We start from the raw sequence: 19848 nt of genomic DNA on the forward strand, positions 1-19848 counted from the left end.
AATAATAATATGGATATTTCTCCTCCATGTTCCACCATGCTTAGTGCTGGGCTGAAACTAGTAGTCCATTTCACAGAAAACATTAAAACAGCCCCTGAATGTTTAGAATGACATTGGCACTATTTTCCTGGCAATTTGGAACTCATTTAGAGGGGAATCCCCAGTTTCTATTCTGTATTGCAGGGGACCTTGTATGTCAATATGGTCCAAAACCGGAATGTATAGAAAGCAACCCAAAACACTTGAAAATTATGAAAGGGTACTTAAGATTTATTGTAGTACTATACTTGCCTTTTGCAATTTTTATTTCATTCATAATAGAGAGTTTATATTTAAAACCAAAGGCAGATGAGACACCTGAATTATATTTTGATATTCATTTGGTTTCCTTAAGCTTGGTGACTTTTGTTTCTTAGTATCTCATAGGTGGCGTTTGCATTTTGGAATTTCTGCATTAATTTTTTCATTGATTTATTAAAAGTAAACCTATATGCATTAAGAATTTATATTTTTATTAACTTCATTTGCTTTCTTTAGTTACTAACTTCATCTTTCTCTGTCTTGCTTTTTAAATATCATTTTTTACAGTTTGGATGTTGCTTAGAGCATTATTTTCAAACCATGGGTTATAACACATTAGTGAGTTGGGAAATCAATTGAATATGCTCTGACCAGCACTTTAAAAAATGAAATAAAATCCAGTAGTTATAATAGGAACTGAGAAAGTGCATCATATGTAGTAAGGGTGAGTATGTTTCATGAAATTTTGTTTTAGATATTTGTGTGTGTGTGTACATGTGTGTTTTGGATCAAAATATAAAATGAATTTTTTACTATGAGCTGCAGTCAAAAAAAGATTCAGAGAAACCAAGATGGCGGCATAGGTAAACACCAGAGTTTGCTGCCTCGAACAACCACTTCAAAAATACAACTAAAAGACGGAACTTACATCATCCAGAACCACAGGAAGGCTGGCTGAGTGGAAATTCTACAACTAGAAGGAAAGAGAAAAGCATACCGAGACTCAGAGGAGGCGCAGTGCGGAAGTAAAATACTAAGGTGCAGAGTGCATGTGGAGCGGGCTGGCGGCTGAGGGCGCGGTTGTCGTTTTCAATCGGGAGGGAGCCTCAGGCTCTGAGCTCCAGTTCCAGGCGAGTCCAGACCCAGACTCATACGGGAGAAGCGGGACTGTCTGGCATCGGTCAGAACCTGAGGGCAGCTTTCTCTCCGAGGGGCTTGCAGCAATTACCCCGGACACTGAGAAGCAGAGCCTTTGAGGGCAAGTCTGAGAGCAGCCATAACTGCTAGCCCCGCCCTGTTGATCCCGTGGGACCCGCCCTGCCCAAGCCCTGCAGGGAGGCTTTTGCTGGATAGCCTCAGGCAAAGGCTAGATTAGCACCTCCCTGGAGATCCAGGAGCCAATGTACCCAGAGGTCAGAGTGGGACCATCCAGTTTGCAGCTCCGTGGAACCATAAAAGACACACTCAGGGGGCAGACTCAGTGAGCACCAAAGCCCCATCGAAGCAAGTCTAGCCCCAGAGGGGTGTCTCCAGCACAGAAGTTCTCCCACTGCAGACACAGCTGATTCTCACAGCCAATTGGCCTGGAGGTCAATTCCTCCCAGTGATAACTACAACAATCAAGGCTTAATTACAACAAGACTGTGCACAAAGCCCACAAGGGGGTGCACCAAGAGTGTCTACCTCAGGTAATTGGGACACTTAGCACAGAAAGGCACCCTATCGACACAGTGAAGCATAAAAAATGCCGAGACAAAGAAACAGGACACAAACGACAGAATTGGAGGAAAGCAAACTGTTGGATATAGAGTTCAAAACCACACTTTTAAGGTCTCTCAAGAACTGTCTAGAAGCCGCTGATAAATTTAGTAAGGCCCTTGAAAAGACTGGTGAGACCCTTAGGCAGAGATAGAAGAGAATCTATGTTCTTAGTCACTGTTACAATCTTCCCTCTCATCTTCATCACAATAATCAGAAACTCTTATTTATGCCAAAAAGTGAAGTCTGCCAGCAGTAAAAGTAAAATATCATATAGGAAGTACAATATATCTCACAGTCTATTCTCTTTTAGCCATGAGAAAAGTAGGAACAAGACTCTCAGTGAAGATAGGTTAATCTGATCAAATGGGAAGAATTAAAAAATCCCCACAGGAGTACAGGGTGAACATAGAGCTAAGAAGCACACCCATCTGGAGAAGATAATGTTGGAGGAGAGTGTTCTCAGCTGAGGTTTAAAAAAAGGCATCTGGGAAGCTGGCTAAACACGCTTAAGGAGTGGCTGAACCACACAAATAGAAAAAACAAATAGCGAGATCCATCAGGAATAGTATGAACAAATCAAACCCATAGGTGCAACAAACACAAAGAAAAACATAGTAATAGGATCTCAAGTAAAATTTTCATTGGCGATGGTTACTTTTGAAACACAATCCATCATTATTTGCTTTCAATTTTCATACTGAACTATATTTAAATTTGCCAACTGCATCATTTATGGGTGTACCATTTTATAACAGACATCCTCTCAAGGTGAGACCTACCTATCCCTGGTTTATTTTAACCACCACTAATCAATCTAAATGCACCTGCTTTTGGTGTATTTTAGAATGAGTTAATACTTTAAAGGAGGTAAAGAAATTTCTGGACAATAATCGTGCACCTATGGATGAGGACAGTGGGTGGGGAGTGAGGGCGGAGGGAGGGGTGGGAACTGGGTAGAGGGGAGTTATGGTGGAAAAAAAGAGGAACCAATGTAATAATCTGAACAATAAAGATTTAATTAAAAAAAAAAAGATTCAAAGCCATTGGCTTGTGTTCTTCATCCAACCACAGATACCGGATGTTCTCATGGATGTGGTTATGTTTAAACTCATCCGTATAACTAGCTAGGGAGTTAATAAAATGCTTTCTATCAGCAAAAAATAAAGAAGGGGAGATTACCACATAGCGAATTTTTTACTATCAGGAGCTTGTAGTCTTTAATTAATAGCGCATTATTAACATCCCTTCTGAATTTGCTAATTGGCAAGTAATATAAACACAGAATTATCTGTTTATGGAAGTTATAACACTCACCTGAAATCTACCCAAAAGTAGTCATTAGAAAAGGGGTCTGATATGTCCATTCGGTTTGGTCTTGGGCAAATTGTTTGTGAAGAAATTTGAGGATTTGCTCTTTAAATCACATCAGCAGGAGAGAGTTTTAGCATTCCATTTTTGTGAAATAATTTTTTCCAAAATTTTCATTGTGGCAAAACATGTAACATAAAATTTAGCATCTTAGCCATTTTTAAGTGTACAGTTCAGAGGCATGAAATACGGTCACATTGTTATGCAGTCATCACCACAGTCCATCTCCAGAACTCTTTTCATCTTGCAAAACTGAAACTCTATACCCGTCAAACAATATCTTCCCATTCCCTCTCCCCCTACCCTGGGGTTATTTTCAACCCCAGCAAACCAGGACTCTGAAATCTGTCATCATTACTAAATAATATTTTTTAAATATGTTTTTATTGGTTTTAGAAAGAGAGGAACGGAAAGAGAGAGAGAAATATTGATGTGAGAGAGAAATATCGATCTGTGCCTTCTGCACACCCACCACTGGGGATCGAACCACAACCGGGCATGTGTCCTGACTGGGAATTGAACCGGCGACATTTTGGTGCATGGGATGATGCTCAAATAACTGAGTCACACCAGCCAGGACCACTAAATAATATTTAACAGGTCCCTGTAAGCTAGTAATGTTTTTCAGTTTTAAATAGTTGAAAAAATAATATAAGAATAACATATCATGATATGTAGAAATTATATAAAATTCAAGTTTCAGTGTCCATAAATATATTGGAACCACGGCCACACTTATGTGTTCACATGGTGCCTATGGCTGTTTTCATGCTGTGCGGCAGATTTGAGTTGTTGTGACAGTGACCATATGGGTCAGTCTCATCACTTTGTACTTACTGCTGCTCAGTGTCCACAAGTCACAGTGATGCAGTTATAATAACTCGAGGGTGTTTTAGTGTCATGCATATTGTCATCATATGGTATATTATTTTATTTTTTATGATCAGTGCATGGCAATCATGTTAAAACAAGAAAAAAAAGAGAAAACTGGACTTAGTGTTTTAAAGCTGAGTGAAGTATAGATTATTTTGTTATAAGATTAGATGGCAAAGCATTGTGTGTCTTATACAGTGACACTATAGCTCTGCTAAAAGAACATGATAAATGTCTGCATTATCAAAATAAGCAGTCATTGCAATATTTCCAGCTTACAGGACAGCAACAGTCAGAATAATTAGAAATTTTAAAATGAAATATCACAGCAGAATTTCATCTCAAAAAAAAAATGAAAATGAGTCTACAACCAAAATAAGTTTCTGAGTGGTTCATTTGTTAGCTGAGCAAGGAATGCCATCTACCAATAATGAATTAATTAAATCATGTTTGATTGCAATAGCTGAAAACATGTGCTCAGAAAAAATAAACATACTTAAGACTATTAGCCTTTCAGCAAAAACAGTTGCTCAAAGAATTGAGGACATCAGGAATAATATACTAATTATTTAAAAAACAAGGCAAATGGCTGAGTTTTTCTATTTTTCCAGCACTGTTTGTTGTAAAGACTCTTCTCATTTAATTGCATTAGCATCCTTGTTAAAAACCAATTGAGCGCCCTATTGGGTTTGGCTGAGTGGATAGAGCATTGGCCTGCGGACTGAAGGGTCCCAGGTTTGATTCCGGTCAAGAGCACATGCCTGGGTTGCTGGCTCGATCCCCAGTAGGGGGCATGCAGGAGGCAGCTGGTCAATGATTCTCCCTCATCATTGATGTTTTTATCTCTTTCTCCCTTTCCCTCCCTCTCTGAAATCAATATAAAATACATTAAAAAAACAAAACAATCGACCATAGATATAAGGGTTTATTTCTGAACTCTCCATTTTATTCCAATGATTAATGTGTCTATCCTTATGGCAGTACCAAACTATCTTGATTACTATAGCTTTGTAGTAAGATTTGAAATTGTGAGGTGTGATTTTTCCAAGTTTATTCTTTTTCAAGATTGTTTTGGCCATCATGAGTCACATTTCCAAAAAAAAATTTAAAGGTCACCTTGGCAATTTCTGAAAATATCATATACTAGTGGCTCTGCGCACGAATCCATGCACGGGTAGCTCGCTGCCGCTTGCCTCAGCTGACTGCCCCGCCCACCATCGCTCATGGCTCTCTGCCACTCATACCTCGCTGCCCCACCTTCCTGTAGCTCTCTGCCACACGTAGCTCGCTGCCCTGCCCTTCTGCTGATCAGTTATTATGTAATGGTGTCCCAACCAATTTGCATATTACTCTATTATAAGTATAGATTATTGACTAAATAGTGTCAGGAATGAACTTCATTCTTGTGGACTTGACCACTGTCAGTTCCATGCATTTTTTTATAAATAGAAATTGAATATTCTAATTTGCCCTGCTATGTAACATTTTACTAGCTTAGCAGTAAAAAGTTTTACTGCAAATGTTTGAGCTCAAGGTCAACACTAAAATTTTTGTGAATGAGAATGCTTATGGAACACTGAATGGCTTTGGAAATTTTGGTTTTTGCTGCAGACTTGATAATATTTCTTAATAAATTCATTAACAAATTACAAGACAGAACAAGTATTTAATGTAAAACTTACAGGGAGGTAAAGCCATTCTAATAACAACTAAATTGTGGCTTATAAGTAATGTTAACCTATTTTACACACTTCCCCTGCTGTCAAAAGTTGAAACAAGAAATGAGATGTTTACCCTGATTCAGATTGCACTGGATTTACTTTTCAAGTTCAAATTACACCTCCACCATTGTCTTTCAGATGTCAATACAAATGCAAAGGAAATTTCCATATTTTTTAAATATAGCATATGTTGTTTTTTTTGTGTTTCATTTATTGTGCTTTATAGATATTATGTTTTTTACAAATTGAGTGTTTGTGGCAACCCTGCATCAAGCAAGTCTATCAGCATTTTTTCAACAGCATTTGCTCATTTCCTGTCTCTGTGTCACTTTTTTGGTAATTCTTGCAATATTCCAAATTTTTCATTATTATTATATCTGTTATGGTGATTTATGATCAATGATCTTTGATGCTACTATCATAATTGTTTGCACCTGTATGAGACTGCAGATTTAATTAATAAATGTTGTGTGTGTTCTTACTGCTCTACCAACCAGCAGATCCCTCATCTCTTTCCCTCTAATTGGGCCTGTTCCCTGGGACACAACAATATTGAAATTAGACCAATTAATAACCCGACAATGGCCTCTCAGTGTTCAAGTGAGAGGAAGAAGTGTACGTCTCTCACTTTAAATCGAAAGCTAGAAATGATTAAGCTTAGTGAGGAAGGCATGTCAAAAACCAAGATAGGCCAAAAGCTAGGCCTCTTACACCAGTTAGCCAAGATGTAAATGCAAAGAAAAGGTTTTTGAAGAAAATTAAAAGTGCTACTCTAGTGAACACAGAAATCATAAACAACCTTGTTGCTGATATGGAGAAAGAGTTAGTATCTGGGTAGAAGATCAAACCAGCCAATTAAACAAGATGTGCTTTTTTAAAAATTCCATTCCTATTAGTAGACCTGTGTTACCAAAAACTTGTACTCAATTATTATTAGTATATATTCAGTTTTATAAATAAAAACTTTGGGAAATTTGTTCTTTCTTGCTCTGTACCTACATAATATCCTTGATTTTACCTCTTGCCTGCAAAGCCTAAAATATTTATCATCTGACCCTTTACAGAAAATGTTCGCTGACCTTGCTCTGGGTAAATAGACCTTGCTCTGGGTAAATAGATATTTACTAAAAGTGTAGCTTTCATCTATGAAATGCTCTTCATTGTATATCCCTGATTTAGGATTGCTTTTGGAAAACATACCTAGGTTTTATGGATTGATAAACTCCTAGAATGGTCACGTAAGCTAGGCTCTGTGAAATAAAATGGAAATGTGTCACAACTTAAACACCCCCCACTGTGCGAGGCGACCTCCAAACCTCACTTAGAAGCCTCAGCTATTATTCTAGACTACAGAGTACCTATATGGTGTTGGAAGGAAGGCCCTATAAGCCAGTGGAATGTTCTAGACCTCTCCTTACTCTGCCTGTGCCTCTTGGTTGCTGTATCTTTAAAATTATTAATAAAGCTTAATATTAGGTAAGATCTCTGATATTTGTGAATCAGATGTAACAGTGTTAGTCAAGTACTATTTATGTATTTGAAAACCTCAAGTCAGTTTTCAGCAAATCACAATATACAATTCTGACAAGACCACCTTAAATATTATTTTATGATTGGGGTAGAGAATAATGAATTTCTCTTAAAATAGGTAAAAGAACCATATTTTCTAATATAATTACTTAGTGTAATTCAGTAAGGAGCATATGTTACCTTCTGCTCAAATGTCCACATATTTCTTGAGGTCCCTTTAAGCTCAGTCCTTTCTGTTGATAAAGATATTTTATAATAAAATATCTTTTCATGAAAACAAACCAGTATATGCAAGTGATAAGGATGCTAAGATCAAATGTGCAGCAGCATCTATACATCATCTGCAGTGAAAGTTAAATTAGATCATCTCAACCCTATTTGACCTAAGGACTGCATTGAAAAATGATTATCCCTTAAAATTTTTCTAAAATGTATTGTTGCCTTTGAGATATTTTTACCCCGTTTTTAAAAATTGATTTCAAAGAAGAAGGGAGAGGGAGAAAGAGATAGAAACATCAATGATGAGAGAGAATCATTGATCTGCTGCCTCCTGCACAACCCCTACTGGGGATTGAGCCCCCAACCCAGGCATGTGCCCTTGACCGGAATCAAACCTGGGACCCCTCAGTCCGCAGGCTGACACTCTATCCACTGAGCCAAACCAGCTAGGGCATGCTCCATTCTTCATGGTATAATTCTTAAGTTTATACCAAGGAAACCTTCCATCTCAAAACTTTAGAGTTTTCAGGGGGGGAAAAACCCCCACAAAACTTCTCCGTAATTCATATTGATCTACCTTGGAATATTTTGGCCCTGATGAGATCTGCTACTATTGTCTTTTTCCTAAAGATGTATAACTTCAGTCCTCTGAAATAGTGTTTGCATATATTTATAACATTTCTACTTTGTCTTATAGACTCCTCATAACTGATTGACAAGAAAAAACTTGTAAATATGGAAAAAAATTAACTATTTTATTTTATAAGTGACAACTCAGTGCATATCACATTATAGAAGCATTACATCATGATGATGGTGATGATGAAATTGAAAGACTTTTGAATCAAATGAAAATGTGTACTAAATTGGTCAGTGGGAGAAAGAATGATGGGAAACTTTTAGTAAAAGTAATTAATTTGAGTGGCTTTTGCCATTATGAAACATACAGTTGTAAATATATATGTATCCTTTTATTTTTGTTTTTAAGGAAAAACATTAACTTTTGGGCTACATCTGGAATAGCATCATCTACATGGGCATTCCCTTCTACAATTTCAGAAAACCTCTGGTAACTAATTGATACAATGCAGACGACCTTCCAAACAGATGAAGTTAGCAATACCCAAGCTCTTAGAAAAGGAAAGAGGAAAAGGACGGAGACAATGGACTCAGAGAATGCAAACAGTGACATGGATAAAGGACAGGTTGGTGTTCTGTTTCCTTCATATAATTTTATTATCTAGCTCCTCCACAATTCCCTAATGCCTCTCATAATTTATTAGTACTTTCCCTGTTCTATTAATTTATTCTTTCCTTTAATTTTTTATTCAACCAGGGAATAAAATTGCATGTTTTCTTTTTATGTTGAACAATTTGAATTTGAAACATATTCAAAATACATTTTACCTGCTTCCATTTAAAAATGGCCAATTATGCCATTGTTCAAACTTTCCTTGGTGTTCTGAGAAATTAAAGATCAGCGAACTGTCAGCAAATACGTTTTTCTTTCAAAAAACACTGGAGAAATTGGAATACCTCTTCTTTAACATTTACTGTTTTCTTTTTTTTTTATTACATTTTCTAGCCCATCTTCATAACTGGTTTGGTCAGGGTGCCTTTCCTATTTTTATTTATTCATTGATTCCTTTTTGAGCTAAATTCCTCACTCCCTTCTCCTCAATCTATCAATGTGTTTATTCTGTGTCTTTTTATTTGTTTGTCTTTGTAATACAAGTATTTGTGTATGTCTCCATAACACATAGTGTTTTATGTGTGTGTATACTTATTTTTTAAAATATATGCTATACATTCTCATGGTTTAAAATATTTTTGGTCTTTTGGGGATGATGTCTACAGACATTCAGAATGATCCAGCATTTGACATACTGTTTTAGGCTATATCCTATAATACAACCTATAATAAAACTAGGCTGTCCTGAATCCCTGGTAATGGAAATTTATCTTTATACTGTGAAAGTTGGGAAGCACCAAAATCCACAAATGGAGTGTGCCCCGGCAAATTTTAAGGAGCTTAGGTCATAAGACCAAAAGTCCTAATGAGGTTGTCTAAAATGCAAAAGTATGTCAGCAGTGCCCATGGTGGTTCCATGTGTGTGAAATGTATCTGTGACATGACCAAGCATGCTTTTTTGATTGAGTAGCAGAAAATCACTGTGAAAGTGTTGGAGGCATAAGCACAGAATCAGAAAGCTAAATTTAAAAATGCTTTTTTGAATAATAAAAAATAAAAAGGTTATGAATATATATGATATAGTCCAGGTGGGTGTGACTCAATGGTTGAGTGTCGACCTATGAACCAGGAGGTCAAGGTTCAATTCTCAGTCAGGGCACATGCCCAGGTTGCGGGCACGATCCCCAGAAGGGAGCATGCAGGAGGCAGCTGATCGATGATTCTCTGTCATCATTGATGCTTCAGTCTCTCTCTCCCTTCCTCTCTGAAATCATTAAAATATATATATTTTTTATTTTTTTATTTGTTTGTTTGTTTATTTATTTTAGAGGTAAACACTGGAAAGTCTCCCTCCCTTCCCTGTGTCCCATCTACGCTATTCCCACCTCCTACCACATTTATTGCTTTCTTGTTATCCCTTTTGTGTTTCTTAATTCAAATAAAGCAAATATAAATATAGATATTCTTATCCCCTCTTTTGCCCAAAAAGTAACTTACCAGACATGCTGCATTGTACTTTGCTATTTTACTTATTTTGAAGATCTCTCCACTAGTACATAAAGATCTTATTCTTTTTTACAGCTCCATATTATTCCACTGCGTGTATGTACCATTCTTTATCTAACCAGTCCCCTATGATGGGTTTGGCCTGCTACCAATCTTTTTCTTTTTACAAATCACGCTTCACTGTACAACCTTATGGATATATCATTTGGTACATCATTTCGTAGTACGTTGGTATATACCTTGATCTGTTTCTGATTTTTCAATCAGCACTGATTTTAACATCTATTATGCATCAGATCCATTGTGTCTAACTACTACATAGCACCATATTAACTTATATTAACTTATCCTTTCCTCTGATGATGAACACTTAGCCTTTTGCTTCTACGAACACTGACGAAATAAACAGTGTGAGAATTTCTCTGAACTAAATACATAGGATAGTGATTTATGGCTTATAAGTTATAGGTTTATTTCTAGTTCATTTGACTGGACACCAAAACATTGCTTTCCAAAATGTCCACTTCGGTCTGCAGTACATGAGGGGTTCCTATATTTGTTCTTTTTTACTAACACTTTGCATTGATATCCAACTTTAATGTTTTTGGCAGTTGATGGGAGAAAGTATCTTGTCTCAATTTGCTGGTGCAGGTTTGGGGGATCCCTGGTTCCTTGAGAGGTAAGATAGTGACATGCTCTCGCAGGCTAGTATTGTGATTTCTTTAGAAATTTGTTTTTCTCAAAAACTTAATAGCTTTTTAAGCTTCTTATTTTACTTGGGATCCATTACAAGTAACTACAGCCAGAGAGCTTATTTGGTCAAAAATAAGCCTGAAAACTCTCCTCTTTTATTATGGCATCTGTGCTCAGCCTCTTTTCTCTCCAACTTATGGCAGTTATCTAAAGACCGCATGAAACAAAAAGCTTGAATCTGATCCTTCCCATTGGGATGGATCTCAGCGCCTAGCTGAGAACTTAAGAAGTTCTACAAAAGGCCTTGAGGTCACAGTCTTACCCTCCAGCTACTTAGATGTAGAAGTAATTGGCTTTTTCAAACCTCGCAGATTTTTTTTTATCCTCACCTGAGGATATGTTTATTGACTTTAAAAAGAGGAAGGAAGAGAAGGAGAGGGAGAGAGGAAGAGGGAGAGAGGGAAGGGAGATAGAAACATCCATGTGAAAAAGAAACATCGATCGAGAGGCCCTGACTGGGGATTGAACCTGCAACCTAGGTATGTGCCCTGACCAGGAATCAAACTTGCAACCTTTCGGCCAGGGCTCAAACCTTGCAAATTTAACATTACTGGATTCTCAGTCGGTTTAGATTGCAGGCTGTATTCTGAATGCAGATGAAAGAGAAACCTTTCATCTCTGCACACTGGCCAGCACCAACAAGAAGTCACTGATACACATCAACATTCTTTTTCCAGACTCAGTAAGCACATGGTCTTCCAGACCACAGTTTCACCAAATATATCACCAAGGTCGAACAGGAGTCAACAGCTTTCTAGTATGTTATACCTGTGCTCTTTTCCCACAGCCCGACATCTACCAGATTTGGGGTATCCTGCTTCTAGGTTTCAAAATCTGGATTAGTGCCCGGCCAGTGTGGCTCTGAGGTTGAGCGTCAAGCCAGGGACCATGAGGCCACCAGTTTGATTCCCTGTTGGGCACATGCCCAGATTTTGGGCTCAATCCCCTGTGTGGGGCATAAAGGAGGCAGCCAATTAATGTTTCTCTCTCATTGATGTTTCTATCTCTCTATCCCTCTCCCATCCACTCTCTCTAAAAAAAATTAATAAAAAATATATATATATATATTTAAAATCTGGATTAGTAATCATATATGTTGCAAAGGCTATAACAAAGACTCAAACAGTGGCTTATACAAGATAGAAGTTTTTTTCCCTTTCACATAACAGCAAGAGCAGTCCAGGGTTGGTATGCCAGCTCCACAATGTTGAGGATCCCTCTAATCTTGTGGCTCTACCTTCCTCAACACACAGCCTCTCTCTCTGGGACTAAGGTAACTACCACAGCCCCCACCGTCATGGCTTTCTCTCTACCAACACAGGAGAACACAGACAGGAGAAGGCATGCTCATTCCTTTTAAGGTCATGATGCAGCAATGGTACACATTACTGCTACTCATATTTTATTGCAATACTTAGTCATATATCTGTACTGAGCTGCATGGGAGTCTGGGAAATGTAATTGTTAGCTGACAGATACTTGCCCAGCTAAAAATCTATTATTGTAGAAGAATGGGAGAGCAATACCTGGAGGTAGCTAGCAGTCTCTGCCCCTGTACATTTTTCTATTGGGTTTTTATTTTTTGTTGTTGTTGGATTTTTTAGTCTCTTCTAGTGGTTTTAATTCTTATCTTAATTGATTTGCATAAATATCTTATCTATTATAGAAATTGGTCTCTTGTGGTTTTAGATATCACAAATATATTCTCCTGATCTGATATTTGTCTGTTAACTTTGTCTTCCATTATGCTTACTTATTAACATTTGTTTGATTTCATTTCTTTCTTGTAGGAACTTGCCCAAAGTGGTTCGAACAATACATTTTAATATTTTTTAATTACAGCAGGTCCTCAAATAATGTCATTTTGTTCAGCATTGTTTCATTATAATAGTGATGAGATGCCATAGGAACTTAACTCTTGTATCTATCAATTAACCTTTGGTAAAATTGGTTTCATTATATGTCATTTCACTTAAAGTTGCAGAACTCATTGACAATGTTAAGTGAGGACTTACTGTACTCTCCACAGAACTATGGTCTCAAAAGACACCCTTAAGTTAAAAAAAATCCTTCATTTCTATTTAATCAAATCCAGTAGCATTTATATATTTGAGTCAGTACATTAGTTACTTGCCCATATATGATAATAGTAATTTTCATTACCATATATGCATATTATATATATGTGTAATATATGTCACCTACACAAATATATGTAATAATGAGTATATACACAGATACATATATTTGTATACTTATAAAATGTATACATTAGAAGTCATACAAAAATCAGTTATTTTCTATATTTGATTTCATCTGACATTTAATTCTCCATCCTTGCTTGATAAGAAAATGAAAAGCTTAAATTTGTCCATTCACAGCAAATGACAGAATGTTCTAGTTTTTAAAAGTCCCTTTGAGCCATTAATTTAATTTCAGTCACTTCAAGATTTCAGCCTCTATGGATCCTAGATTCTTACCCTTCCCCTCTTTCTTTTTTCCCCCCGGGGAAGTGATGCAAGTCTTCAGAAGTTTTCCATATCATCCCAGCATCTGGAGGGGGATAGCTGATCTTCCTCCAAGGTTCTGATTTTCCTGCCTGGTTCCCAGGCATCCAGCAGTGTTACTGGATGTTATTAGGTACAGCCAGCCCTTCCTGGTCCGTTGAGGCTTCTGTTGGCACCTGCCACTGAGGTTTGCCATCCTGGCACCCATTACCACCTTCTATAAGGTTAGGCACCCTGTGGCCTCTCTATGTACTAAACTATTTCTCTTTCACCAGTTTCCCCAGCACTTACCTGTTCCTGACCAGGACACAGGGACCATTTGGGTTCTCTATCTGTTCTGCATGAGCCCTGGGAAGTCTGGGTGCTGTCTCCAGTCTATTTGTCCAGACACCAGTTTGGGTCATTTCTAATTTATGGCCCAGAGAGGTGCCTTGTTGCCCTGATGTTGTGCTGGACTTGGAGCCTCTTTAGGGAGCTTGTAATGGACTGTTAGCAAGGAGCCAGCCCTGCAGCTCTGGAATTGCCGCTTATGTATCTGGATGCTTCTATCATATATCCCTACCCCTGTAATCCGGCTTCCTTCTCTCCAAGGGGCAGGGGCAGGAAGATCAAAGATAACTGAACCTGATTCTCTGCCACTTTGGTTCTTGATTCCCGAGGCTCCTCCACCTCGTGGCACCGGCTCTTTTCTCCTCCTGGGCAGCAGGGACTTTATGTCATGCCTTTATCTCTTCTACTATAGGGTGTCCCAAAATTCACGCAAGATTTGAATTTTGCGTGATCATTAACAACAACAAAAAATAAAAGCCTAATTTTACTTGGTTTATTGAATCAGATTCTAATATCTGTTGCCCTTTGATTTCAATCCCTTCAATTTTATAAGCATTACCAAGTACCAATTATGGCCCAGGAGCAGGGACAATGAAGACCAATGAAGACCACAGCTTTGCATATGTGCCAGCAAAGCTGTGGAGGCCACTTACCTGATGTGCTATTCCGTACATAACCCTATACTGTATACTTTATGAATCAATAAAAAATTTTACAATTTTTAATTATAAACCTGTGTTTTCTATCAAAATTACTTCTTGCGTGAATTTTGGGACACCCTATATAAAGCATATTTTTAAAAAACTTTACACTTGAAGCTTCTAGATTTGGAACTGTATCAATTCCACTCTATGCTCCACTTTTCCAAGTTTGGATATATATAGATGACAGCTTGGTAATTTGAGAAAATTCTTTTCTGTCTCAACGCAGCCTGGGCTTTACAACTCAAGTGCAGGTATGTTCAGACTGTTATCTTGCTACTGACCTTAAGGACTATTTTAAAACTAAAAGGTAAACACGAACGCTTTTTTCCTAGGTGAATCTTATCCCTCCTTTCTGTGATGCAGCAAACCCCAAAATTGTCCTCATGGCAACAGCAAGGCCGTGAATGAGAAGGAGGGGAGAAATGGAGAATGGGGATGAGTTACAAAGATGTGAAAGGTAGTCTTGTGGATTCTGCTCTGTTACACTATTTCTCTACCTTGTGTTTCTCACTGAAGGGAGGTAGAAAGTCAGAACCCTGATTCCTGATTTTCAAGAGACACGTGCATGGGACGTTGGTCTTCTTCCCTTCTTCTGAGTTCCCCGGGGACCGTGGAAGACAAAGCTGAGGCGAGGTCATTAGTTAGAGCCCAGCTCCTCTCTTGGACAGGAAGTGCCTGGGAGAACAGGCACTTGTAGGTCCCTTCAGCATACAGAACGTGGGATAAGCCATTAAGGTCGCTTAGAAGCTTCTTTTCTTGTGCCTGCCTTGTGTTTTAGAGAGACCCATACTCGGGAAATGCCTTTCTGCCCGGTGAGAGCTCCAGTGAGGATGACGAGCCTTTAGAAGAATTATCGAAGGAGGAATTGTGCATGAAAATAAAAAGCCTGAAACAAAAACTGACAAACACCCGGAAAGAAAACAGCCGCCTTCGACAGTCTTTGGTGATGCTTCAAGGTAAACTGAGAAAATTGACATCTTTAGATGAAAGGGAAGATACATTATGAGTGAAAAGTGTTGCATATCCACTGTCAAGAATGAAAAAGAACATCAAGACCTTAGAGAAAAGTAACAAAAGTCACATTTTAAGAGAATGTATGATTGCATAATTTAATATGGGAGCACCCTGTTGAAGCTGCTAGTTTATTGTTTAGAAAGTTTTAAATTATTCCTACAAAATACTTAATATTGTGTTCATTTAACAAATGTTCAACGGACATTTATTGAGCACTTAATATATATGCCACTCACTGGTAGGCCCTGGAGAGAAAAGATTAGTAAAACAAATACGTTAAGGTATTCATGATGTACTTATGTCAGTCCCCTTTGCTAAGGAAAACACTAGCAAATGGGGCCTGTTCTAATCCACTATAGAACAACTGGAATTAAAGAGTCCATGTATTAAATGTTAGTCTCGGAGTTGGGAGGAGTGGTTTGAGAAAATCATCACATTCATGGAAGACTTATAAAGGAGAAAGATCCGCATAAGCTCGTTAAAAACCACTTGGCATAATGCCTTTTCGTAGTATCTTCTGTTGTGTTTACGTGTTTATTTTTCAAAAATTGTGTCTTCCATTTGTAGTTAAGCACCATGCACTACTTTATACAGCTGAGTATATGGCAGTTCTAGCCTATGCTGGGCAGCATTCTGTTGTAAACAGTAACACACAGAGAACATTTTGAAATAAACAGTAAACACACAGAACATTTTGAAAGGAAGCCCTCTGGCTGCCGTGTGCAGACTGAGTACAAGTGACAGAAGAAAGAAAATGAGGACGAACTGGAAAGCTATTGCAGTCATCCAGACTAACATGATGGCAGCCTAGCCTAGGGCAACAGTTCTACAATATTTTTCCGAGTCAGAAATAGTGAGACAGATGGAACATGGTGGTGAGCGAGGTTAACAGAGTAATGGCTCATGTGCTTTCCTCGGAGTATTTATTAAACTGAAGGCTTTATAGTTTTAAGTAGAAACAGCCACATCTGAATGGAAATGTAATGTTTATACCAAGCCATTATCTCTTTATTTTTTCAATTTGAAATGTTGTATTTTTATAACAGATTGGCTTTCTCTGGTGAGGTTTTGTGAAAACAAACAAACAAACAAACAAAAGCAGATAACTCTCATGTTTATATAATCTGTTCCAGAACTTAGAGTAAGATGAAAAGCTTTATAAAATTAAAAAGCCTGAAACCAAAACTGACAAACACCTGGAAAGTTAGCATAAAATTGCTGGTTAAAAGTATCGATTTTGGAGTTACAGACCTGGTTTTAAATCTCAACTCTGCTTACTAGCTATAAAACTTTGACCATGTCACTTTATGTACCCTCAGCACCAGTTTCAATTTTCTCAGTGGGGGTAGTATATCATTTTCCTGTTTTTATGAGGATTAAATGATATAATGGGAAGAAATCACTGCTGTTACAGGATAGGTGCTCAATAATGGTAGTTATTGTTACTGTCTCTGCTTTTATTGACACAAGGACTTGACTTAAAAGCACCATCCAAAAAATTATAGACTGATTGCTATTATAAATATAGGTGAGAAAATTCAAATTAAAGAGTAGCAAATCGGTTTCAACAGTCTGTGAAAAGAATCACTTGCTATGACCAGTTTCTTCTCTCTCTCACACTCCCAGATTGCCATTTCATTTTCTCCTCGCCTGCCAACTCCCCACATCTCCTCCCTTATTCTCAGTCTCACTTGATGACTTCATTCCTACTTCATTGAGAAATTGCAGGATATGAAGACTGTCATCTCTCTACACCTGGACTTGTATGCTCCACTTTTTCTCCTGTCACTCATGAATGACCTATTCTGTTGTTCAGCCAAAGGCATTATCTCTATCTGTGCATCAAATCCCATCCTCTTTCACCTAATCAAGGATATAGCTACAGAGATTCTCCCCCTCTCTCCTATATGATCAAGTTTTCTTCTCTAATGAATCATTCTGATTAGCATCAGACATATTTTTATTTCTCTCATTAAAAGTAAAATAGAAAAGATTTGGGAAAATCAAGAATTTGTTCAGGAGGTAGAACTTCCAAAGACAAGAGGTCCTAAAAGAGAGAAAAGAGAAGAGGTATAAGTTATTTTTAAAATCAATATGATAAAGTTCTAGAACTGAAGGACATACATTTCTCAACCAAAAGATACCACAAAAAGAAAAAAGGCTTGCCGTAACCGGTTTGGCTCAGTGGATAGAGCAGCCGTGGGCTTGAAGGACATACATTTCTCAATCAAAAGATACCACAAAAAGAAAAAAGGCTTGCCATAACTGGTTTGGCTCAGTGGATAGACCATCGGCCTGCGGACTGAAAGGTTCCAGGTTCGATCCCGGTCAATGGCATGTACCTTGGTTGCAGGCACATCCCCAGTAGGAGGTGTGCAGGAGGCAGCTGATCGATGTTTCTCTCTCATCGATGTTTCTAACTCTCTATCCCTCTCCCTTCCTCTCTGTAAAAAATCAATAAAATATATTTTTTTAAAGAAAAAAGAAAAAAGGTTTGTCCAAGGCATAACATTGTGAAATGTCAGAACACCAGAAAGAAAGAAAAAATTATAAAGTTTTCAGAAAGAACAAGCATGTCACATACTAAGAATTGGGAGCCAGAATGGCATTGGACTCAAAGCAACGCTGGGAACTCTAAGATAATTAAGCAATGCCTTCAAAATTATGAAGAGAAATTATTTAAATCTATACTTTTATACCCAGTGACATTATCAACCAAGTGTGAAAGTGAAATAATATTTTCAAATTTATAACCTGTCAATAATGTACTTCCCATGCTTTATTTTAGAAAAGCTAATGGAGGATGTGGTCCTCCAAAATGGGTGTGGAAAGTGAAATAAGCCAATCTGAGAAAGACAAATATCACGTGATCTCACTTATTTGTGGAATCTAATGAGCAAAATGAATTGACCAAAAAAATAAAACCCAAAGCATGGAGGCATGGAACGCCAAAAAAAATAAGACCCAAAGCATGGAGGCATGGAACAGATTGACATACCTCAATGTGGAGTTGGGGGAAGTGGGGTGGGGAGGAAGAGAAGAGATAAACCAAAGAACACATATACTTACATGCATAGCCCATGTACATGGGCAATAGGGTAAGGAAGACCTGAGGAGGTGGGGAGGGGCTGGGAAGAGGAGGGTGGGAGGGGGTGGAATGGGAGATATCTGCAATATGATCAACAATAAAAAATATATTTAAAAAGAAAAAAATGGGAGTGAATAGAGAAAGACATGGTAATCAGAAAACAGGTGGTCCAATTCAGGAGAATGACCAGAAGGAGCTACAGAATGATAGTGAAGGGAAGTTCAGGGACGACAAGTAGCCTAGGAGGAGCTAGTCCAGATTGTGGAGAGGTATGGAAGGTTCCTGGAGAGATATCTCCAAGAAAAAATTGAAATCGATAGGTGACATAATGTATCAAAACATACTGAAAGGAGATTTTACACCTCTGATAGGAGGTTTAGAGATACATGAGAGAAGCAGTACTTGTCAATATTAAATAATATGAAGTTCCAATAATTAAAAGCAACTTTCCAGTGCAATTGTCAGCAGATTAATGGAACAGAATGCATATCTCACAAATAGAACCTCTTATATATGATAAAGAAACTATCCTAAAGGCACTATAGCACAGAGGTAAAAAGTATGGATTTAAAGGGGCCAAAACACCTGGATTTAAATCCTGGCTCTGCCACCTCCTAGCTATATAAACTTGTGCAAGTTGTTCAGCCACTCCAGACCTCAGTTTCCTCTTCTCAAAATTAAAAGTAATAAAAGTGATTGCCTAGGTGACATGTAAGCATTCAGAACAGAGCCTGGCAATAGCAAATGCTATGTAAGACTTTCTCTTATAGTGTTCCCTATCACAAGTCACGGGTGTGTCACCTATGCCCTTACACAGGGCCCTGCTCTTAGAGAGGCTCCACATCGTGGTTAAAGGCTCTGTCATTACCATATTAAAATTCTTAAGAAGCTCTAAGGAGTCTTGAATTTTCATTTTGCAATGGACCTGGAGTCCTGCAAGTCAATCAGATAAAAGATGAATTATTCAACAAGTAAACCCCAGTGTGTAGGAGAAAGGACAGGTTCGAGTTAGGTTCTCATTTCACACCACGTGGCACACTAAAAATATAACTACATGCCGAAACCGGTTTGGCTCAGTGGATAGAGCATCGGCCTGCGGACTGAAAGGTCCCAGGTTCGATTCCGGTCAAGGGCATGTACCTGGGCTGCGGGCACATCCCCAGTGGGAGATGTGCAGGAGGCAGCTGATCGATGTTTCTCTCTCATCGATGTTTCTAACTCTCTATCTCTCTCCCTTCCTCTCTGTAAAAAATCAATAAAA

The 19848-nt window shown here is 38.0% G+C and overlaps 1 protein-coding gene across 4 annotated transcripts in view; it reads left to right on the plus strand.

Moving 5' to 3' along the window:
- BEND6 (BEN domain containing 6) overlaps positions 1-19848 on the plus strand; it is a 54110-nt gene that overhangs the window by 11425 nt on the left and 22837 nt on the right. For 3 of the 4 annotated variants that reach the window (XM_005863307.2, XM_005863305.2, XM_014537312.1), the window contains exons 2-3: positions 8482-8698; positions 15264-15441. In XM_005863307.2, the coding sequence (XP_005863369.1) occupies positions 8579-8698; positions 15264-15441 (298 nt within the window). In that variant the 5' untranslated portion in view covers positions 8482-8578. Of the gene's footprint in view, positions 1-580; positions 746-8481; positions 8699-15263; positions 15442-19848 lie in introns of those variants that run through there. The other variant, XM_005863306.2, reaches the window with a different exon arrangement.

Source organism: Myotis brandtii, unplaced genomic scaffold (genome assembly GCF_000412655.1).
Source record: "Myotis brandtii unplaced genomic scaffold, ASM41265v1 scaffold176, whole genome shotgun sequence".
Taxonomy (NCBI): Eukaryota; Metazoa; Chordata; class Mammalia; order Chiroptera; family Vespertilionidae; genus Myotis; species Myotis brandtii.